This window comes from Lepisosteus oculatus, chromosome 13 (assembly GCF_040954835.1).
Source record: "Lepisosteus oculatus isolate fLepOcu1 chromosome 13, fLepOcu1.hap2, whole genome shotgun sequence".
Classification (NCBI taxonomy): domain Eukaryota; kingdom Metazoa; phylum Chordata; class Actinopteri; order Semionotiformes; family Lepisosteidae; genus Lepisosteus; species Lepisosteus oculatus.
The window spans coordinates 677,618-701,543 of record NC_090708.1 but is presented as its reverse complement, the minus strand read 5'-3'; the positions used below and the strand labels follow the sequence as shown (position 1 = coordinate 701,543).

Genomic DNA, 23,926 nt, shown 5'->3' with positions numbered 1-23,926 from the left:
AGGCTGGGCACATCAGCAAGGCTGACTGTGGTCTAGTACAGCTCCCAGCACTTAATGTAGTGTCTTCAAATGAAAACCAAAATAATCTTCAAAAACGTTCAGTGTCTCGTTTTGCCTAGAATAAAATATGACGTACTTGGAATTCATACAGAACTTTGGATATAAAAGTAATGGGGAAAAATATATTTATCACACAGAATTTGATCCTGCAAAATATGCAATTTGAATGCCTGCATTAAGAAAAACAGCCATTGTATTTTTCTTCTTTTATTGTAATACAGCAACAATAAATGTCAGTTTTACTCATAATAAAAAGTGGCTGTGGAAAACCACTGTCAGACAGGATTATTCTCAGCAATTGTAACTCGTTTAGGCCAAAAGGCCAATAAACATGTAACTACCCCTATTACAAATAGTATGACAGATTATCTGAATTATAACATAAATATAAGGGTAAGTGCTTCAGGTTACAGAAACTGTGCACTGTACCATAAAAACTAAACTCCAGTATAATTATCTAGGACAATTACAGGTATGACACACTTGGGAAGAGAAAGTGCAAATTTACATATAAATAGATCAAAGGAAGAAAGGAACAGATTCACATAGGAGGCTTTGGAAAATATACATGCATAACAAACAAATTTTTGTACGACCAACCACCTTAGGTCCATTACCAAAGACCCTGTAAAATGTACTTTGCTAATTAGCTGCTTAAAAAACTCTTTTGTACTTCCTGCAACAGTGCTTCTGCCTTTTCTTACACTTGATCGCACATTAAAACTAGGTATTCAAAAGCTTTATAAAAGCTGACAATCTTCTACATGCAGTTACCAAAAGCAGCAGGTTTTACATTAAAACAAACAGAGATAGTCTCAATGGCTGATTTTTCTCTATTTCACTGAAAACAATATGCAAATATTGTTTATGCCAGTACAAAAAATAAGTACATTTGCAAAAGATTACCTTCGATTCTGTACATCGGCTTATGATTGAAAATTGAAACAGGACAGAAACGGGTTAAGCAATTGTGAATGTAACAAAGGTAAATAGAAAAAAATCCTTCATTCTCACAATAGATAATATCTATCTGAGCTTATGTTAGACAATACAAGATTAATTTTAGTACCATCACAATCGGGTGAACCTATTCCTACTGCAGGATACAAACAGAGGCTCGCAGGGAACACCTCTGTTATATGAGGTGAGTTGTAGATCGACTGAAGGTGTGATACTTCCTTTCAAACATCGATGAAAGGTTGACCATTGAAGGAGAATGGGTTCCCTACAAAAACAAAAACACACAATAAAGAGGACCGCAAAACAGAGGATGTCAAAATTATTGGAATATCTCCTCAGGTTGGTTTTGGAAACATTCAGCTTTCAGTTTGTAAACCCTTCACTTCCACAGCTTTAAAAATAAGAAGGGCCCAAAGAGCCATCACTTAACAGCTATGGTGCATGAACATACAGCGTATACACCTTCAAAATCAACAAATGCCAAGAGCTGTAGTCAGTGACTAAACAAAGCAATATGAAAGACAGACCTCCAAACAGAAATTAAAAGCATAGCAAAATATATTCTCCTTCAAATCTCTACACCCACAACAAGAAATGGTCTGAAGAGGGTGAATGCCCACTCACACTTCTCCAATTTCAAAGCTGTCTGAGATGCATTTATTTAAATAAGTTTTGAGTACATTTGCTTTTGTAGAGCACCTTGAGATGCACACATGAAAGATGCTGAATACATGAATGATGATTATGTAGGTTGAAAGGGCAGATTGAGTGAATTTTAGACTCTAAGCAGTTTTCACTATTGAACTATCAGAGTTAACAGGATTGTATGAATGCATCCAATGTTCGTTTAGTTCCTTGTGACATAATAAACAGAAAAATAACCTCAGTTTACCAGAAAATTAACCCACGTCCTTTGTGAGCTTATTTATTAGAAAGTTATATTCATCCAAAACACCACCACCAAAACACCACCTTTCCCCACGTAACAGTGCAACAGTTGTCTAAAGTAAGTCCCTGTTTCCAACTATTCTTGCTACCACTAGGCTTTTAAAAGTGTAGAAAGTGGCTATTGTGGAAATTTGCTTTAGGGTTTGGTTCATTATCCAGGCACTTTAATATACTTGCAGCACCTTGTACAAACATCAAATCTACAGTATCAGGTGAAAAACATGGTATCATTGCAATGACCAGTGGTGAAATCTGACTACTAAAATTTATGAGATGAATACTTATTTTGAGTTCTAGAGAACACCGATGTGTTAAAAGATTGTAAAGTTCTATTTAAGTACAAATAAGTGGATTCTAGTGGAGGGACACGCCATTAGCTTTAGTACAAACCCACGAAGAAGCCGATCAGTTTAGTATAGTAAAAGTGCTTCCTGGAAGAATGCAAATCGAGTCTGGAGAAAAGGAACACATGCCCCAAACCTAACCCAAACCCTAACGCGTCTCGCTAAAGCCCAGCACCAGTGAGAACTTCCACACAGCCATTCGTCTCCAAGGTGAAGCGTGCAGTGTTAAGCCACCCAAGGGCCAGGCCCCCTGCTGGGGGCGCAATGCTCACTTCAGCCACCGGCACTACAAGAGAGTCTCCCTCTGGGAGCCCTGCAGCCGGTGCTCGGGTGTGGCAGTCAGGGGCCCTGGGGCGCTCGGCTCACTGGGGGAGGCGTCCGAGGAGTAGGGCTGGAGGACGGGATCGTGGCTGACGGGGGTCCTGATACAGATAGGGACTCGGGGCCTGGAGCCCGGAGAGCTCCCGTCTAGGGAGTTGGAGCGCTGCACGTTGGCGTGCCGGGCTGAGCAGCTGAGGCTGAAGGTAGAGGAGGAGCGCGCAATCTACAGACACGGGGACGGGAAGGAACAAAAATCAATTTCCCTTAATGGGAACGAGGAGCGGTTTAACAGCGAAAATCCTCTAAAAAATGGTAGGAAGTTACATTTTTTCAGGATTTATTTATGTGCAACCTTTGTTTTAAACAGAACTATAAAAAATAGAAAATTTAAAACTGCCTTACATCATCAAAAAAAAGTGTGGTTTCAAGTGAAGTGTAACTGGGCATCTCCTACTCTAATGTCATGCGCTATTCAATTCAATGCCTATTCATTTTTTGTCCCAGTGGAAAAAAGGGAAAACTATTAAATCTAGAACTAAAGTATTGGAGCCTGTAATTGCAGGCTGACACCAAGGCTAATGAAAGACTGCAGCAGTGAATGAAAACAAGAGCAATTGTACCATCAAGCTCTCCGTACACGGTCGCTCTTAACACAAAGAAGCTGAGCCACCTCTGAGGGAACCTATAATGTTACAGTTGTTGAAAAAAAATCATTTATATGGAAACAGCTTTTTTTTTTTTTAAACGAACCAGGCAGGGCATGAAATTTTCTGCTCTCAGAGGAAAAAGGCCTGGCAAATCGTTTTGGCACAAATCAGTTAGAAGTGTACTCAAGGCCACTGATATTAATCTGTCTCCCTAGATGAGCCTGGTTATAATATATCTGTGTTGGTGACCGCACCGCAGACTAAATCTCTGAATGACATACACCAGCCACTGCTGGCTGACAAACCCATGCCCCTTTCATTACAAACTCAAGCACTATTATAAACTTCAGGGCTGAAACGACAACTTTGCAAAGCCAGCTTTGAACTTCCTTCGCTACCCAGACTTCCAAGCCTATATAATAGTTAGACATATCAGCTAATGCAATGTTTTGGACTGAGAACAGCGTCACTTCAGCAGGAGTTGCTGATGTCTTCTGACAGCTCACTACTATCACAATGGGTTGGCTGGTTTGGTGGGGCAGCTAAAATCAGTCAGGAAATGGATCAGGCGCTTACAGCCAGTGATGACATGCTTGCCTGGCAGCCGCCTCCATAATTCTCCAAGCCAGAAGTTGGGCTCTTGCCATCAGGAGTGCTGGTCACCATGAAGGCCCTCTGGATCACTCTCTTCGGGGTTTTGGTGAAGGAAAAAGCTCTAGTAACCTAAAAGAAAAAATGAACATCACGGATTCTGGTTCAAGTTTTAACTCTTCCACTGCTATGCCCTTCCTATGACGAACTTTGATGTGTAGATCACATAGTTCCGTCCAGATATTCAAGACATGTTAAATTTGCATAAATAAATTATGCTGGGTATGCGTCGGTCTCACTTAAGATCCATTTACCTTCTTCGATGTCTTTTTGATTGCTCTTGATGCTCGGCTCAGCGTGCTGTCCACATCTTTAGTGTTGACTTGCACCGAGTCGGGATCAGTGCAGTGGATCAGATCTTCCTGTTTACAATAAAACGGAACAGGTGTAAACAGGTGTAAACTGTTTGGAAAAAATCTTCTGGTTTTGATCCAACATAGGTTTCGGTGCCAAAGCACAACACTTGGAGCGCTGGTGCCCAGTCGAGACAAGGCTGTACTTCTTGAGATTCCAGGTTTGGCTGAAATGTTGCACCAATTAGGAGTGAACTGTGGTACACACTGCCACCCTGTGCTTGATCCAAGCTAGTACTGCAAGGACAAACCACTCCACTCTTTAAAGGCTATTATTTTGCTATTGTAAATTAGCACATTTTCATCTGTCACTCATGAATGCACATTTTAATTACTGTATTAAAATACAGTGACAGAGCAAAGACTTGGAGAGCAGATACAACGAGATGAAAAAGATAAAGAGATGAAGTTAAATTCTAGCTTCACTTTTAATAGCCCGACTTTTTGAACAACTAATGGACAATTTAATACAATTAAACACTAAAAAGACATGCCAGTAACCAATTGTTTGTTACATACTATGTATTTTACGTCCTAAAATAAATGTGAACCATTTTAGCCCATGAATTCATCACCATAAAAAATTAATAAGACAATCCTCACTGATAACATTAAGGATATCTAATATTTATATGACCTCTAATGGTTTCTGAAATACAAAATTATATGCAAAAACATGGTAATGGAGATCTGTGGCAATGCGGAAAGGCACTCAAGCCCTCTGCTCCTGCTCTTCGTAGTATGAAGCCACACTCACCGCGTCTGCTTTACAAATGGTGTTGGCTATGTGCCTGCACAGCATCTTGAGCCACTCGGCCTTCACAATCTCCTCCCCCGTCATCTGGAAACTGAACAACAGGTTGTCCTGTTCGGTCGGGGGGTGCACCACGAGGGCGAAAGCGTTGCAGCAATCTGCCCGACACAAACAAACCCACCAACATGAGCGCAAACTTGGGAACGGTGCGTGTACGGCAGCATTCGCACAAAAGCTTTTTTCTACAAAAAAAATGCGGAACTGGATTTATTGCGAACTCTCTCAAAATAAAGAAAAAAACATTGATTTCACAACCCAAAGCAGCTAATTAACGATCTTTGGGCCAGATTTGCCACCTGGTTCTGTGGGGGGGGGGAATCACTGAGGCAAAGAGGGTAAAACAAGCTTTCCCCTGCCAACACCCCAAAGTGGAGAGAGAATGGAAAAGCATCCCATAAGCTTGATGCTGCAGCGTTAATATTAGGGATGTAGGTAGGTCAGTCTGTAATTGCAGAGTAGGTTAAAATTCTGTTTTCACTGAGGATGTAACAGCTCCTTTAACTTGCTATTCATTCACATGGCAATTGAAAGAGGGTGAAACTGAATATACTCAGGCCCTTTTCAGAGATCCTGGAGCATCTGCTTCCCTTTATATTAGACCCATTATCGAAGCCAGAAGACGGATTTACAAGTTACATTGCCGTTCAAAGGCATTTACTCCATTATAAGTATGACTGAATCAGGAAACAGCCTCAGGACAGTGGAGGAAAACACTGAGGCACCTGTGCTGCACACGGCGCTCGATCCTGCACCTACCTTCCGTCTCCCTCAGGTCTAGGACCTTTCTGATCTGAGACAGAGGCATGAGGGTGATGTGCTTCAGTGGTGCTGGAGGCCGTGTGGTCCCATGTGGGCTCCTGAACGTGGTTATTACTTTGTGGCGTTTCCTTGCGACCTGTATGAATGTAGATAACGGACGCTTAATGAGTAAAGGCAACGCTTTTTTTTTCTTCTCAGACCCAGGACAATTCTGTTGCCAATGGGAGGTGGGGGCAGGGGGGGACCAGTTAAGCTGCAACAATCAATACCTCCTTAATCACGGCAAAAGATCCCTCCTCATTACCAGGTCTTTTATTGTCCAGGAACAAGCCTTCATTTGAAATACCGCTGAATATAAAGGGGAGGGAAGATATGAATGCAGAAGAGTTTATCAATGAATAATTTAAGGAGAACAGCCCTCCGCTCTCCCTTTGCTCATTACCAGGCTGGCTTGACACTCCTGAATCAGGAGCTGAGATTCTGTTTTTGATTGCTAACCCCATTCTAATGCAACCCTCCACTAATTAGGAAACAGATAAGAAGCTGTGTCAGCAACGATAGATTGCACACGCATAAATAATTCAAATTTAACAGTGCTGCTCATTGCAACTGAATTTGCACTTTTAGCATTTCAGGGAGAAAGTAGAAAGAATTAAGGAGGGAAACATCCAGGGTAGAAAAATAATTAACAGGTGTCAACAACCACAAAATGGTTGGAAAAAGGCTGTCATATCATAGAATTCTACGGCGGACTAATAGAATGATGTGCATTTATTAGAATGGCATCCGAAATCTTTAAGGCATAAACTGGAGACATGCCAGAATAATCTCTCCTTGGGTCGCCTCAAAGCTCAATCCTCACTGCACCTGTAGATCTTTGATTTTTTACCTCTAAACAGGTGCCACTAGTACCCCGCTGCCCAGGATGGGAGATCACGCAAGCTGTTGTAAGGCTCTCAGCCGAAATTGACTACTGCAACCTTGCACAGTATCTTCCATTACAGGAATGAAAGAAAGGTTATGAGCAGGAGGAGCTCATTCAGGCCACCTGGCTCATGTTGCAGCACTGCCAGGTTTCTTTTGCTTAGTAGCTACACGAGTTAGCTTCTGACCGCTTAGCATGGAACATTTTTGTACAGTAACCCATTTACAAGAATACCGGAACTGCAACTCTTAGTATAAGCACCTGCCTAAGGTACACAGATTAGACATTCGATTGAGCACTGAATTAAACCGAACAAAATCCAATGTGGGAGACAACAACAAGAGCTTCCACTGTATTAGTTACCTCCAAACAGTCATTGAAGAGAAACAACGTGACGTTTTCCCCACGATCACAGGGCTTATCTCCTAACGCAATCGTCTCAACTCGCTGCACCAGACTGCGATGTGAAGACAAGAGGTTTGCCTGTGCATGAGGAAAGTGGAATTTAAATCAATCTCTACTTTAATACCCAAATCATCTACAGCTAGTAATCCTACATTAAATCCTACACTTTCGCATTCTTCAACCATCGATCCACTTCATCTAAAAAAATACCATATTTATGAGGCAATTCAATTGAAAAAAGTGTTTTTACCACACACCAGCAAAGGTACTGAAAACTGACTTGCATTACCATTAGGACCTTATCAAGCAAAACCTGGCTGTGAAAAACGACACCCTAAAGCAAATCTTGCACAGCAAATACCATAATGAACACGTTAAAGAGGTTACTGAGGTGCAATAGGCCATGCTTTATAAGATTTGTACACACTGTGAACTACTTCAAAAACGTGTTCAAGGCAGATTCACTGACGATAAGTGTATTAAGTGAAGCGAGTAAATGGAACCTCACAGAGCTGCAAACTGCTTGCCACAAAAAATTATATGGAGTCACAATACATAAAGATTTCTTGAGCAGCATTAGTGCACTCACTGCCAAACACTATTTCCAACACAAATTGAAAGAGAAAAACTTACGGGGCAACCATCAACTTCATAAACGACATCAAAGATCTGCTTCTGGCCTTCTGTTTTTCTCTTGTCCTCGTTTATATGGCTAAGAAATAAAAAGAAAGCATTTTTAAATAAAGTTAATCCAGTTTTTCCACAGATTAGTCAGGTTATTAAGTTTATGTCCACATTCCACCACAACTATAACTTCTTATGCAATAGTTGTAAAACTGTAGTGAGCAGTTTTAAAGTGTTGTATAATGCGATAGAATTTTTTCAAACCCCCCCCCCCCATCTACTTACTTTCCAAGATGACAATACATCATGCATGCAGTATTCATACACTCAATAATTCTGCCTACAGTGGTTAAAAAACATTGAATAAAGCCTAGGACCTTCCAAAAAATGTTACTAAACAACTGGAAACCCAAAGTTTGCAGTCACTTACGTCATGACTTCTTTGAGCGATTCGATGGCCTTTTCTAAAGTGTTTTTGTCAGGATTGTCATCAGCAGTGTGTTTCTTTATATCTGACAAGAAAAATGTTAATGCAAATAAGAGGCATTTACAATCTCTACAAAAAGTAGTCTCGTATGGTCTTTAGAGTACAAGCAATCTTTGAGCAAGATATCCCATAGATAACTGAACCCTACTGGAGAGTCTGCATCTCACCTCCATCTTATACTCAAGAGCTGACGTTTTGCGCTGTGAATTTTCACAGTGGCTCAGACGATGGGTGCACATCTGCACCACTCATACCCTAAGACTGTGGCAGCAGTCAGAAGAATAATAGCCTAGATCCGAAAGATGTAGTATAAAAAAAAGTTAGCGATTCCAAACTCAAAAGCGCACCCCTGCTCTCTGAAAGAGATTACCGTTAAGAAGGAGAGCAACGCTTGGCAACCTCTGCACTGGCCTGATCAGCAGCTCCGCCAGCGTCTGCCGGCCACATTCTGGCTTGGCCTGATTAATCTGGGGGGGAGGAGGGAAAAAAAGACGTAACAGATCTGCTTGTGAAAACCACAAAAAAAAACCCATAAAAACTGAAAAACAAAAGGTTCCAGTGTCCATACCTTTAAGAAAGCATGAAACCTTGGCTTCTGTTTTTCACATCTGACAATGGTTTCCTTACTCATTTCAAAGAAGTTGACAAAAGGTGGGTAAGCTTTCACCAAGTCTTTCGACTGTTAGGAGAGAAAAAAACGTTTTCGCCACAAGAACAAAAACATTTCAGATAAGACATGCAAACTCCACCACTTGAGAACATTTAAGCAACAGTCCACAACTTAATAACCAAAAACGTATAAAGATATTGCTTCAAGTTTGACACCAAAGTAATTTGTGTTCAAATACTATTTGCAAAAGCTGGAAAACAGATGAAGAGAAGAGAAAATGCCCCCCTCTCCAGTTAGTTAAAACTTAATTTGAGCCGTGCAGGTGAAGTGAACAGGTGTTTTCTGAACTACTCGTTTCTGTCCAAGTTTACAACACGTACATATTTCAAAATGATATCTCCAACACTCCTATCCTCTGACCAGTTCAGAACCAGTTCTTCGAGCTCCACCTGTCAAAAAAAAAAAAAAAAAATTGAGAATTTCTTTTAATGTTGTAGATTGAAATCTTAAATTTAAATCCACACAAAAAGAGAAAAGAGACAGCATACCTTTATCCTGGTATGAACATCATAGATGTCTGGGATACTGCCAAAGATGGTCTTAATTTCTTCCTGTGCAAGAATAGGACCTCCAAGCTGTCCTTCCTTCTCCAGTGGATTTTTAAACAACTGAAAGACATTTCAGACAGAGGATACTAGAATTCACACTAGTTTTCAAAGACATTAATGGCACTTTCAATCTACATTCTTGAAGAAATTAGCAGCTTCCATGCCATGATTTTGCAAAACTGCAACACAAATTTTAAGACCTTGACAAATCTAGGCCACCAAGCCCCTCTTCCACAAAATTTCCACAGGGACATCTGCTTTTAATCATGCAGAGTTTTCACTCCATATGCTGATACCATTTCCATCTGTTTCAATTAATGCCTCAAGTCTTGGCAAGGCATTATGGACAGCTTCACAGGGCATGTCTGTCATTTTGTTAAGATTTGAAAACTGGAAAAAAAAACAAGGACTCCCACCCCGGTCCACTGTTGAACACAAGAGAGGTGCCTGCTGTCCAGCTCTTCACTGCACCACTGTCTTTAACTACTATGCAGTGCAAGTCCAGAAACCTGCCAGTGTTGCTACAGCTTGTTTAAAATAATGTACAGGTCACGTCATTGTTGAACAAACAAGAAAACTGTAAGGCAACTCACTGGCTGTTCTGAGCACAGACAGAGAGCCTTTGCACAAAATGTGGATGACATTAAAGCAAGGAATAAACCTTAAAAGATAAAGGCCTTATTGGGAGGGAAAGTCTGCAGGCATGATGCTTGAACAGCTGTAGCAACACTTGGCAATGTGCAAAGCTGCATTTTCCCAGAACACAGCGATCTGTTTCTGGCAGTGAAACAGAATGACGAGGGGCACGGCCAGCATTAGTAGTGTTATTGCCCTTCCATTTAGCCCCGTGCTGGTGTGCCCACCTGTAACACAGTTGTGAGGATATCCACATAGTTGCTCTCAGTCTGGTACAGCTCCTTGGCCACCTGCCATCGCGCAGACTGCTTGGGAGGAGCCAGGGCAGAACATTTTGATGTCTTTATGTTTTCTGTAAAAGCAAAATGTGTCAGCCACAATGTTAATGCCATGGATGAGATGTGAAACTGATTTACTAATGCTATTATTTTAACACTTAGTATACAGTAAAACTTTCATTTTTCAGTTTAAAGCTTCTGCAATGCTCTTGCCTTCTTGACTGCCTAGACTAGCTGGCATTATGAAAGACTGGCTAGACTAGACAAGTGGCCCTGTCTCAAGCAGAAGCGCCATTCCCCCAAGATGAACAGCACAGTTCTTCGGTTCTGCCTTCATCTAAACTGGGGCTGATATATCAATTACAAATTACAAAAGCCCAGTAGCTGCTGGCATGTTCCCATGAGGGAGAAGAAAGAAGCTCCTGGAAAACCGAGCTGCTATCAAGGACTGGGTTTCTAGTTTGCAACAGAGAATCAGGTTTTAAGATGGGTCTTCATGGAATTTGTTCTGTTACAGTTTAAAAAGCATTTGGATGCTTCCTAAGAAATCTCAGCCTAGATTAAACTACAACGAGCTTCACTCATCTTGCCTTCCAGATTACATCCACATCCTGCCTCTGCCTTTGACCCTTCACAGTGCAGTCGTTCCTTGCAGTCTGAGTCACTGATTCTACTGGACAGAAGAGGAGCTGATGGCTTAAAGTTCTCCGTTTCCTGCCCTGGAGCTTGCTCTGCACTGTACGTGCTAACTTCGACCCCACTCAGGCACTTCCCCAGCGGGCATTCGTTAACTGAACCTTCCTGCAACGAGATGCACGACGGCTCCATTCCTGAAGCCCCTTCCTCCTCCTCCTCCTCCTCATGGAGGCTGGACCTCTCCCGGAGGGGTGAAGTGTCCTGAGGAGCCTGTTGCTGCAGGGGAAAGGACTCTTCTCTACAAACCACTGCCTTCCACTTGGGATCTATTTCTTGCTTCGGAGAGCTGGTGAAGAAAAGTCTCTTACTCTCTGATCTAAGCTGCTTCTCCCTTTTAGCTCTCTTGATTTGCCTGAGACCAACAGGAAGGCTGCAGCATTGCCTACTCCTGGTATTTAAACTGCACAGTTTGTGCTCTGCAAGAAAAAGAAAACCTCAGTCTACGTATTAAACATATTAAGGGGTTGCGAATATCTACTTGACTTCGACTAGCATCGAACATTGACTTTAGGTGCCAAAAGGGAAATTAGACATTTTTAGCTTGTTTTGAAACATTCGGAGTTGATTAGCATTTGTGATCCCATAAGTCACAGCATCCGCTCACTCTTAAAATACACTGCCACTTTGATAGGCGCTCCTTGTAAGAGATGTACAAACAAAACTTTTCAAAACCTTCAAATAAAAGATTAGTTTACTTCCCATTCTGTTTTTTTTACTTATGGAGGCAATGCTGAAACTGAGGTAAGGCAGGACAAGCCACCAATCTATCCGTGACAGCCTGCAGAGAGCCGCCGAGGACAGAGCCCAGGAACGCCGTGGACAAACTTTACCCCCGCCGTACCTCCGACGGCCTTGCCCGACTCGGGCGTGTTGGAGATGTCCAGGAGAGAGCCCATCGACAGGGAGTGCTCAGCAGACTGCCTCTTGCGTGGGGGGAAGGGGGAGATCTCCGTTTCCCTGGCAATCTGTGCCAGGGTGTCTTTCAAACGGCGCTTCTTGCGATTGCTGCTTGGCGTGTTCAGGGACATCAGAGAGACCGACTTCTTCAGAGCTGGGCTTTCCGGCTGAAAAGCAGGGAATTTAAAATAAGTAAAAAAATCAAAAGATGATATTGCCGTTCCTTGACGGAAAAAAGCTAAAGGCTGTTCATGCTTTTCATCATTTTTATGGTGCGAAATCATTCTGCTGCCACTCATGGAGTATCAGCAGGCTCTACAGTTGCAACAGAAGCCCGTTTCATACCTTTTCATAGAAATACATTGATTCCTCCGCCCTGGCGTCCATCTGAATGCTCCCCCAGAACCACTTGAACAAGAGAAAAGACACAAAGTGACTCTTCTTGCTACAGTAAGACTGCTTATCAGTGAAGACCACAGGAAGAAAATTAAAATTGATAGTTAACTACAGCATTGAGGAAGGCATGGTAAACTGTAGCAGACTGGTGTGTAATGTCTCCCCATGCAACTACATAAGTGTTTGACAGATTCTGGGACAAAACTGACAGAATCCATTTCCTCATAATAAAACCACTACCAATGAGTGAAGTGGAAGACCAGTCTTTAATTTACTTGAGGGCGACGGAGATGAGATTTCATTACTGTACGCATGTAGACCATAAGCTGTTTAGAGGGACAAATGCATTGCACAACACAAATAAGGACTACCAGACAGCTGTGATAAATAAAGGACATGCATTTACCTCCTGCTTTACCACATACAGTCTTTTGGATGGAATGAAAGGAAGCTCCTTTATAGTGTTTTCTTCAATGATCAGGTGAGTGCACTTTTCATCCCCAACTTCCAAATACCGGCCACCTTCAAACAAAACATTATCACGGACGTCAGTGGCAATCAGGACACAGGCTTCTTTAACATTCTCTTGGTAAAAATGTTTTTGTAATGCTCATGGTCCTACAACACAGGGTGATCTTAAATAGATTACAGAAGGCTGCAAATAAAAGCAGCCGAGCATCCATGACACAGAGGTCAAGTAGGACACACCACTACCAAATGCTGATTGGATGTGAGCTTCCATAAAAGCTCAATGCGGGGGAAAAAAACTAATAACAACCCTGAATACACTTTGAGATTTAAGAAAAGGGAGCTTTGTCTCAAACTGGGCATACCTTGCATTTCTGTCATTTCTTCCATGTTTCTCTTGTCCTCGTCAGAGAAGCCCAGGAAACTAAGCTGGCAGTCTTGAAAGGGGGGCACTTTGAACTGGGTCCGAAACTCCTCATCTCCTGCATTAAAATTGCTTAACAAAACACAATCGAAGACTAAGCAGAGCGAAACAAATGAGCAATCACAGCTTCAGGCAGTTCATTTTAGATTTTACTGATCCAGTTGTGTTGTAATCTCACATTTCCCCCCCTTTAAGGCCCAAATAGATCACAGACACCCAATAAAGCTGCTCCAATGAAGCATGTAGGAATATGGCACAGGCTACCCAGCCATGATGAAGCTGATACCTTGATTTCTTTCGAGAAACAGCTGGATTAGATCCTTCAATCAATTAGCTACTAGCTACAAGCAGGTTAGATGGGTTGAATGCAACCTTGGGTCTTTTGCAAGCTTTATGCTCTAAAACAAGAAGTTATCTCCCTTAATCAGCGATATCACACTTTGCCATAAAATTTGGAATGCAACTTTACAGTCACAAAGTTTAGGAACTTTCCAATAATTCTTATGTTCAGCTTGTGGTGTAAATGCAGCCCTGAAAACCCATTATAACATCCAATTAATATAAAATAACCCATATTACTATAAAGACATTCGAACCCCGTACTGGCATTATCTGTACTGATGTTTTCCAGAAACGTACGCCATTTTGCTTCCAGTCCCAACCAAAACAACGTCTCCGCAGGAGTCCACTGTCCGCCACTACTGTTTCAGTGTTTGTGCTGTACGGTTGTCTTGTGTGTGTTATGTTTATATTGAATATTTGTCTATATTTTGAATTATTGTCTATTGCCTATTGAATTGCACTTTTTTTTTGAGAACCTTGAAAAGTGTAAATAAGGAGTTGGACTGTAATAACCACTGCTATAGTGGTTAGGAATACTGTAGCACTTGTCTCTTACAGTAACACCAACGGGCCAAATGCAGTTAGTATGTACAGTCACATGTACAGATGACAGAGACGGTCAGTATCTGTATTTAAGGTACTAAAAATGGCAAATCAGAAGCTAAACAAAGAAAATTAAATGAGTGTTAAGCTTCAATTACCCCTACTGAGGATAAGCATAGTATAAGAGTATAACGATAGCCTTGATACCCACTCCAAATTGTTACCACTATATCACGATTAAGGCAATTTATAAAGATAACATTCTTCACTGTTTCAAAATGCGTGTATTGGTTTCACTGCAGCCACTGAAACCACTATCATAACACATTGCTGTTTGACACATTTCTGCTTTCAGTACTTACAGCTCATTCCTTCTTTCCCAGGCTTTGTAGATCCAGTCAGGCTTGAGGATCGGCGTGCCCAGACACACAGCAAGCTGCAGGGAGAACAAGCACTGGGGTTCATGTTGTGCTCAAGCCAGCAAAGACTTGTCCAGCAAGAGGCAATAAAGCAAACTAAACCACTGTCCTAGCCACTCACCCATTGTGGATCTTTTGAAAAATTTACACTTCAACCGTATCAAATATCTTGCTTTTGATCAACCTAAAATCTTCATAATGTCAGCAGCAGTCAATGGTCTATTGAATGTAAATGACAAGGTAATGGCTCCTTCATCAAAAGAGTGATTTTTGTTGCCTCGTTTACACGTAACACCACGACTCAAAGCTCAAGTGCGTTTGCAGATGAAAGCGATGCAAGCTAAAGTCCAAAGCTACTTTCTAACGTTATTTTCTAAAGTTATTTTCACAACATCTGTCATAGCCAAACATTTCATGTGCTGAGCTTAAAGGACTCTTGGGGGACAAAAAAATCACAACAAAACTAATCAATAAAATAAACAGCACTGCCACATAGTAAATCTCATAGGGGAAAAAAAATCCTGCAGGAGTTAGACAAGAAAAAACAGATCTGGGCAAAAGCAGTGATATATGCCATCACTGAAGCCAAGGATCTTGCAGCATGTTTACCTGCAAGGAAAGCTTGGAAACGTTCCATTTGCAAAATGTATAAAAACATTACTACACTTAAGCAAATGAATACAGTTTTATACAACCACGGTTTTCTAGTCACAGTGTTATACCAACCCGGTACTTCTCGCCATGAGTGGAATGAGCTATGAGATGAGTAACTTTGGAACTGAAGTCCTTGCGGATGGTGCCTCCCATGTGATGGACCAGATTCACTAGATTCACCTACAAGGAAAAGACACCATTAACCAGTCTCACTCTGGCTTCTAACTGCCTGTGGCTAACTAACAATCCTACAGCAAGATCAAAGCAGGTGATCTGATCCAACGAGCAGACTCACCACTTCCTCCTTCTTGCGGAACCCAGTGAAACACAGCACCAGGCTGACCATGGTGGTGGAGTACAGAGGCCGAGAAGAAAAAGGAAGAGGCTGGAAGATAAAATGCACATGGAACATAAAACTCATCAATGCATTTTAGCATTCAAATTGCAATATAAACTCTTTGCCCATCTCTCCCATTTATAAAAAACTAAACAAAGCTAAGACGGTTAAGTGTACTTCTTGAGTAAGAATACCAGTGACCACATGAAAGAAAGGCATTACAATGGCCTCATTCTCATCCACTGGCCAGGCTGCCAGCCAAATAGATACAAGACAAATCTGTATCCCCAGCTACTTCAAAACTGCAGAATTAGTCAACAACAATTAAAACTTTTGAAGCACATTACTGCACAAACCCTGTGCACAGGAGTACACTGTACTGTGCGATCCCTGGGCACAGAAAAATGGCCCCTGACCACCCTCCTCCTTCAGATCGCATTGGTTCAGGCTTTACCAGTCCAACATATTGGTATAATCAGATTTCTGAATTGTTTTGCAAACATTTTGTAGTCATTGTTAAATCCACACTTGTGGAACAAGATACCCAGCCAATGGCCGGATGAGATCATCAGATCAATTAGCTACAAAAAGCAATCAAGTTAGATGTGTGCAATAGCCTCCCCTCGTTCGCAAACGTTGTTCCCCTCGTTGTTCCTATGTAAATTTAACACTATACAACTAAGTATTTTAACTGATCTGATGTTACTCGGGATAAGGTTATCATCTAACTTAATAACGACCAAGTGTATCAGTTGTGCTTTTCTACTGCAAAGTTAACTGTTGCGATTAAATTGTAATGAACAGGTGTAAGTTACTTCAAAACAAAATGTTTTAGTGCAAGAGTTTTCAGAGCCAGAGTAAGTAAATAAGAAATAAAAATGACATCTACTTCTTACCTCCTCTTTCATTGCACAATGCAGCACAACAGGTGGACCGATGATCCTGTTGTCATTCCTGTACAAGTAGCTGTAGTCAGGGCACTTAAAGTCTGTCAGCACAAACACGGTCTCAAACTCCGCGTTCTCTCCATCTCCAAACTCTTTCACATTGTCAGTCTTTATACAGGGTACCTTAATTTCCTAATTGAAGGAAAAAAATAGTAACTCACATCGTGCAGAGCAAATTTACACCACAGCAATGAACAATGCCAGATCATACGGTCTGTTAAGGCAGGCATTTCAAAGATACTCATGTGTGAAAAGCAACTTCAACAAGGGCAGCAGAGTTAATCAGCCCAGAATTAACACCAGGCATATGACACACAATGCAGTGCAGTACAACTCTGACAGAATTAAAAGCTTGTTACATCTTTACTGGGCATTAGCGTTAACACTAATAACCAGCATTTTCTAATGGCTTAAGTAACCGTTTTGTTTGAGCTCGGTGTACACTTAGAGTCAAAAGGGGACTGTTTTTATTTACAAGTATTTCATTAAACATGACTACATTTTTATTGATCTACCCATTACTGATAGCAGTTCACAACCCTGCCTCCTGTGAACACTGTTCTTCAGTAACAGTACGGCAGTTCATTTCTTTTAGTTATTTCAGATGAAATTTCAAGCTTAAAGAAACCTTTTGCACAGGACTTAATAACAGCGCAAATAATTTATGACGGTTACTCCGGTTGCTCTTTTAACAGTAGGATGCACCTGCGTATTGAAAACAAGACAGACAGCATCAGAAAGTGCAGGACTTCTTTAAAAAGGCAGCAGTGAAAACCCTTATTTCTGCAACAATACCTCAAAACAAAAAGCCCCAGACAACTGGACAGATTGTTTTGTTAGAGAACAGTGGGCCAGACTTCTAGGTGTTATGCAACCTTCATTTAGTGAACAAACACAACAGACAGTGTTAATACACCAATCACCTTCACCCAGCCATGCAGTATTTGTCCCAGGGTGGATTTAAGCATGCACAGCCCACATCCAGAGACATACCATATTGACTATAGATTTTATAAACTTTTCTCCCGACTGACTGCCGGGTTCAGCTCCTTTAATCTTTACCACTGGCACCTCCATTATTTTAGTGGCCTGCAAAAACGAAGAACTCTCTTGAAACAAGGTGACATTGCTCTGCATCGCATGTTAAATGGAGAACAACTCCATTTCTTTTCCCATGTCTAACAAGACGATCGGTTTGAAATTAAGAAATTTATGAAAGATAAAGCAGATTGTTTTCTTCTGTTCAAACATTTTAGACCAGTTTCTCTCAACCTTTCATTAGCTAGTTTATAGTACATTGATCCACAGCAAAGTGATTATTGAAAGGTAATACGTATCAGCTCCATTGATATTACCAGATTCCTATGCATCAAACTTTACAGACAACAAAAAGGAAAACATCTGTGACGACAAGTGTTTTTTCACAGTTTCTCACGTTAAGTTGCTTCTCAAGCATCCCAGCAGTGATCTTTGAGGTAATATTAAAAATTCACTGCACTAATATTGCGCTTTTTTACGCCAAAGGACTCCAAATAGCTTTACATCTCGGAAAAAACACACTTCATTCACCAAGGAAGTACAGTCCCATCTGGGTGACAGCCATTCTGCAATCGACAAATTCCTAATGCAAGAAATTTGATATGGCTAATAAAGTGATCTTATCTTATTGGGGTTGCTGGAACAGATGAGATGGAAAAATTGCTTCACCAGTCGAATCAAGGGGATTAAAGAAAGAGACCAGACATACAAGTCTAGACTGGAATTTTGCCAGGACACCAGTGTGAACAGTACCATAGGATCAACGAGCAAGTTGTCACGACCTCAGTTTAACCTCATTCCGAAGAAAGCAACTTGCACATGACACCCTCATATTTGCAAGGGCAAAAGTTTGGGAATTCTGATCCAGATGGAAAAGTCCCTCTTGCATACCCATTTGCAGCTGCAACCTGGCTTTTCTTGGGAGGTATACCATCTCAGTACCAATCAGGCCCAGCCTTGACAAAGATCCGAGATCTAAGCAGATCAGGCTGCAGGGTTGTATGATACCCAAGGCAATGGAAGTTAGAAGGGATCGTTTTGATCAGCATAAGGCACCACAGGTTACGAGAGCATCACACAGATCTTGTTTGCAAGAAAAAATAAAAATCAATCTTAAACCTTCAGAATAATAACATCTCCCAGTGAAGATTTATAGGTCATTGCAAGAAACAAATCTACATACAGATTTGTGATTTCAGGAGCCCTAAGACTGAAACTCAATAAATACTTAAAATGATTATATAGTAAATCATTTTAAGTACGCCACAGTATGGTCATGATATTTAATTTCAGATTTTAATATTGCAACACCTTTATACCATCCGTGCAAGTACTGTGAAAATTAACAAATGAAGGGACAATGAAAAATGGTATTTCTGTCTAAAAATGGCTGGAGTCATACATATTTTAACCTTAAACATCTACTGCTGCTGATACTTTATTATTTTTAGCAAGTGACAAATGATAGTACTCTAGGATAAATTTATTTCCAAACAGCAATCTGAAATTACAACAGGGGGATTTGTCAATTTAAATAAAAATTATCAGCTTCTTATTCCTGGAGCTTCAGTAATATATACCAAGGGGAGCATTGTTAGCATATTATCCATTGAATAATTTGTTCAAAACTATCACACAAAAACTATTATGGGATCAGCAGGTTTAAATCTGTACAGTGTTGTCTTGCATCTAAAGGCTTAGCAACTCATCTGAAAATTGAATAATGAGCTATTGTAAAGAGGAAAGAAAGAATAAAATATCCCACTATGGTATTATTTTTTACCTCCAATGCCTTAACAAGTTCTTCATTGTTTCCTGCTTCTCCCACAAGAATAACCCTGGTTTCAACACGAGGCAGCATATCTGCAAAAGGATACAGATGATTACTGCAAAGCAAGGGAATGGATACAAATATTAAACTGTCCTCCTCTCTAACAGTTAAGACACAAATGCTAGTCTGTAGTTTATGTGCTCCACAGTGAAAACTAGGCTTTGAAATGCACACAGAAGGCTCTTCACAGCATAAAAATAAGCATAGCAGGAACTGTTCTGGCCCTTGGTCTCACCCAGCCATTCTGATTAAGATGATGCATACATAACTACTCAATGAGCCAGATTGGCTGAATCTCGTTTGCAGATTATTTATGTTCTCAGTGTGCAGCTCAATGACTAAAACGGCATCCTTAATTTTCATATTTATAGAAAAAAATGTAAAAAGGATAAACATTTTCTGATCCCAAAATAAAGTGCAAACTCAAGTTTAAAATCAGTGCTTGTATATCTGGGGAGATACATGCGCCCTCTTCCGTTCCTGCTAGACAAACACCTGTAAACTTTCAAAATTCCTTCCAGAAAATAAGAGAAAATTACAAAAGAGAAAAAAGGCTTCTAACATCAGTCTATTCCACATCTCTTACTTTCTCGGGTTTACAAAACATTTGTTACGTTTCTTTTTTTTTTCCCCACAACACAGGAATCCAGAAAAGCTACACACACTAGGTTTTAGGATCTACAGATTGTGGAGTATGAGGACTTTGTAATTCATCATTATTAAAAAGATTTTAACAGGTTGGCAATACTGGGTGAGATCTGCATTTCCCAAGGCCTTTGAAGAGACGCTGTGCACCGTTATTGTTCAAACCCACTTTAGACATGTCCAGTTTGACAGCAATAACTCAACACAACTGTAACAAGACTTAGCTTTCTGGAGTCACCTTCAGCATCCTCTGGAGTCAGACCAAGAAACAGGTGGTCCCTGGAGGTCTCGGCCATCCTGGAGTCATAGACAGAGGAGTCCACCAGCAGGCTGGGGGCCGCCCCCAGTGTGAGAGTACTGCTGTCAGCCATGGCAGATCAAGAGCTGATGTCCCTACGCAAACACCAAGCCGAAAGGGCAAACATGTCACGCCGCATGCCAGTTACCCCTTCAAAAGCGAATTACGGTTTAACTGAAATAAACTGAATAGTTTGAAACAACTCCACGGCACTAAACCTGATCATGGAAACCTTCAGCGTGACTCTCTCACGGAGTCCGAGACAAACGGCAGTGCTTCACAAGAGCGCAGCCTCTGCTGAATCTTATTAAGAAATGAAGAGCCCATCACAGCAACAGGGAGAAAAACAAATCAGGCCCAGAACTCGCAGCCTTCGCTCAGAAACCAGAAGGCTCAGGGTCAACACAAATAAGCCCGTCCTCCATCCCCGTGTGCAGCCAGTGTCCTAAATAACAAAGCTGCAGAAGCTACTGAAAAAAAACATGCTTCAGGAGAATGGGACTTGCAAGACTCGACCTTTAACTATAAATGCAACGAACTTTTTTTAGGGAAAAAAAACTTAGAGATCAAAACGCCACACGCGTTGTACCAGTCAATCTTTGAAACACTTCCCGATTCAGAAGTATTTTAAATTAACGTTCATTGGAAGATTAAGCTTCGGAGCCACGGAAGATTACTGAAAGAGCACAGGATTCAGCTTTAGGTCCCTCCGGAATGATCAACAGAGATGTTCACATACCAAGTCTCAAAACCGGCCACAGATATTAGCCAGTAAAGGTACAAATACACTCAGAAGTCAATGAGAGTAGCCAGCAACATGCTGGACTGAACCACTCAGGAATAAACATGAACTATTTAATGTCAGACCAGACCTGAACAAGTTACAATCGCACCTGCTACAAACTAGTCAGCAAATGTCTTGCCCCGCAGAAACATTCGCCCGCAGACTCACCCTTTTCTGACCCGGGCATTACAGGGGCAAGCTGTAAGAAACATGTTTTCTTTTATTTCCCAGAAAGACTAACACCCACCAGCAGGAGAGACAGGAGCAGGCCGGCGCCGCAGAGTCAGGTAGGGTGGACGCAGCTAAAACACCTGCAAACAAAACCACACGCGGCTACAACACGAAACGCGTTTCTAATAAAGAAAACAAAAAAAACAAAGAAACAAGATAATACGTCAAGTTCCGCGGTTATTGTGTGTAATGCGAATTAACTGTAAAGCCCCATTCTCGCAGCAAACTGCTATGTTTCGTCTCCTTGAATTCAAAAAAGCTGGACAAACACAGAGCTGCGCGCTGATTGGACGAGAGGCCAGCCCAGGACCGGAAGGGGATCTTCCGGAAATAACGTCCCCGCGGTTCCCATTGGCTGGCGCTTTCAAACCGGCTCGCGTGCCCGAGTGCCCCAGTGCGCGAGCCTGCAGTGGCGGCGGGCGCGGTTCGTCTCGGTAGGGTTTCTGTCAGCTTGTAAACATCACGGTTCCGAGCGATTGAATGTAGCTAGGACAAAAGTATCATTAAAAACACAGGAGGGCTTCACATGAGTGGAGGTCCCGTCGACCTCGGTGGGTGACTCAAACTAGTGTACTAGGAGAGACGTTCTTACACAAACGTGGCCCTCTGGTCTCTGTATCCCCTGATGGTGCTGAAACGCACAGGTTGCATCCCCGAGTCTTCACATGCTGGTGTTGAACTGGTGCAGCATGAACCTGCAGGTCACTTGGCATCGCCGGACCCCAACGCTGACAGCCCGAGTGTGCGTGTGTGCATCTCTGCAATCTGGTTTCTGTCTTTTGCTTTTACTTCTTTCCTTTATAAAAACGTTATTGTCGTTGACGTAGAACATCAACACGGATCAGATGCTATGGTTTAATTGCATAAAAAAAATGCAGTTTTACTCCATAGGGTGGTGGACACTTGACAGGGCTGTGTTCGCTGCAGTTTCTGGAGGGTGACTCGCGGGTCAGCAGGACGGGTGTTGCGCCTCTGCAGTGTGCTCTAGGCCGGCCGAAGAGTGCACGACTTCGCCGCAGAACGTTTCTCAGCTTATTACCCACAGACTATCTCGAGTGAATGATGATGGAAAGATGTGTTTATTGTACGAGGTGACTCCAGAAAGTTGATTCTTACAGCTTTCTCAGTTTTATTGCTGTAGACGCCAGAGTATCCGCTCAAGGTGCGCCACAAGACACGTCTAGGTACTCTGCTTCATCTGCTTCACCTTCACCCTGCTGACATGGATTCATCTGCTTTTTCCACTTGCAAAATACGATACATTCGTTGGAGACTCAGTCTGCATCAAAGTTCCCCACATATGTTTTTATTTGAGAGTCAACAAAAGCACCAAGAAGCCATTTTCAGAGTACTAGTATCACAGTATAGTTTTGAATGCCCATTATTTAAGTTTTAAAAGCTTGGAAAAGTTTATTTCACGGCACATGAAAACATAAGTTAACATAAGTTGAATTTATTCTTGTGAAGGAAAAAAGGAGTGCAATTCTTTATTTTGTTAGCCTAGGAAAGGAATTAATGATCATTTGTCTGTGGAAAAAATAATTTTGTTTGTCAAACATTGTTTTTAAAAACCCTACAATTTTATAGTTTCATTTAAATGTATTATCGTATAGTTTTGGACACTTAACATTATGACTGAAGACCTCACAATCACAGACACTGCAGATATTTTTTTTTACAAGATTAATTTCTGAAGCATACATATAAAACACATTTATCTGTGTGTTTTCTACACAACTCTGGTGCATGAAATCTGGTGCCCCTTTGTGCATAAATGAGACGGGGAGGCCGAGAGTGGGGTTTAATTTATTCTGGTTTGACGAGAGCGTCGGTGCTGGAATGAGGAGCCATCCTTTATGAAGGCCTGTAATGAGGAGGCAAGGCGACCGGCTCGGATCAGCGCTAATTTGGATCAATGATGCCACCCACCAGCTGACACACTCAATAGTGGGAACAACATGTAAAACTTTACAATGTGCATATCTTTTATATATAATTTAATCCCGACAGAAGAAAGCAGATAAAAAGTTAGTGCCTACCACCAACCGAAGGAATACATTACGCTTTAAGGCCCACATTAATGGTCTTTTCTGTTCCTCGCCGGAGCAGCAGCTGACAGCACAGAGTTATAATGATGTGCTGTATGCATTCCACTGTACCTGAATGGCATCCATCATGAGCCGACAAGAAGACACAGACACCTTCTTTTAACAACGCATTGTAATTTCAATATGTTTAAAAATGTACAGAAAGGTCATTTACACAGTATATCCAATGACATTGCTCATACATATACAAAATGCAGTTTGCAGTCTAGGATTCCAAGTTTTTTTTTATCCTTTCAAATAAATACAGACAAAAGTTAGCAGAAGGAGCTTCACAATTTCTGAATGAAAAAGACTGTGCCTGAATGGTCTGCCTCAGTAGAAATGCTTTAAGAAACATCAAGACAATGCAACACCTTGATTTTGTTTTTGGTCACAAAAGTAAAGACCAGAATTTTAGGGTATCTCTTTTTACACCACCATTAAAAGATAAAATTACAT

General features: G+C 41.4%; 1 protein-coding gene across 5 annotated transcripts; it reads right to left on the bottom strand.

The window, feature by feature from the left end:
• Positions 1 to 251: 251 nt before the first annotated feature.
• On the bottom strand, positions 252 to 21,669 carry ect2 (epithelial cell transforming 2). 5 transcript variants are annotated; one of them, XM_015360621.2, is made up of 26 exons: positions 21,397 to 21,669; positions 20,306 to 20,460; positions 19,375 to 19,454; positions 17,547 to 17,642; positions 16,503 to 16,685; positions 15,565 to 15,654; positions 15,342 to 15,449; positions 14,559 to 14,632; positions 13,253 to 13,383; positions 12,826 to 12,941; positions 12,369 to 12,431; positions 11,968 to 12,190; positions 10,380 to 10,504; positions 9,457 to 9,576; positions 9,289 to 9,357; positions 8,867 to 8,977; positions 8,669 to 8,765; positions 8,242 to 8,323; positions 7,821 to 7,899; positions 7,146 to 7,265; positions 5,855 to 5,993; positions 5,042 to 5,196; positions 4,186 to 4,293; positions 3,857 to 4,003; positions 2,585 to 2,856; positions 1,201 to 1,285 (listed from the first exon to the last, which is right to left on the bottom strand). In XM_015360621.2, the coding sequence occupies exons 2-25, from the start codon at positions 20,436 to 20,438 to the stop codon at positions 2,599 to 2,601; spliced, it is 2,907 nt and encodes a 968-aa protein (XP_015216107.1). In that variant the 5' UTR covers positions 20,439 to 20,460; positions 21,397 to 21,669; the 3' UTR covers positions 1,201 to 1,285; positions 2,585 to 2,598. The 5 variants fall into 5 exon arrangements, with proteins under 5 accessions (XP_015216108.1, XP_015216109.1, XP_015216107.1 ...); XM_069197571.1 differs by having other exon boundaries at positions 3,878 to 4,003; XM_015360622.2 differs by lacking the exon at positions 2,585 to 2,856 and having other exon boundaries at positions 252 to 1,285.
• Positions 21,670 to 23,926: the final 2,257 nt, after the last annotated feature.

Excerpts from the sequence above, each read along its gene's own strand:
- ect2 (XM_015360621.2), bottom strand. The coding sequence starts at position 20,438 with ATGGCTGACAGCAGTACTCTCACACTGGGGGCGGCCCCCAGCCTGCTG. Across the intron at positions 7,900-8,241 it reads TCGCTCAAAGAAGTCATGAC|CCATATAAACGAGGACAAGA; the intron begins GTAAGTGACTGC and ends TTTATTTCTTAG. Across the intron at positions 4,294-5,041 it reads CCATTTGTAAAGCAGACGCG|GAAGATCTGATCCACTGCAC; the intron begins GTGAGTGTGGCT and ends TATTGTAAACAG.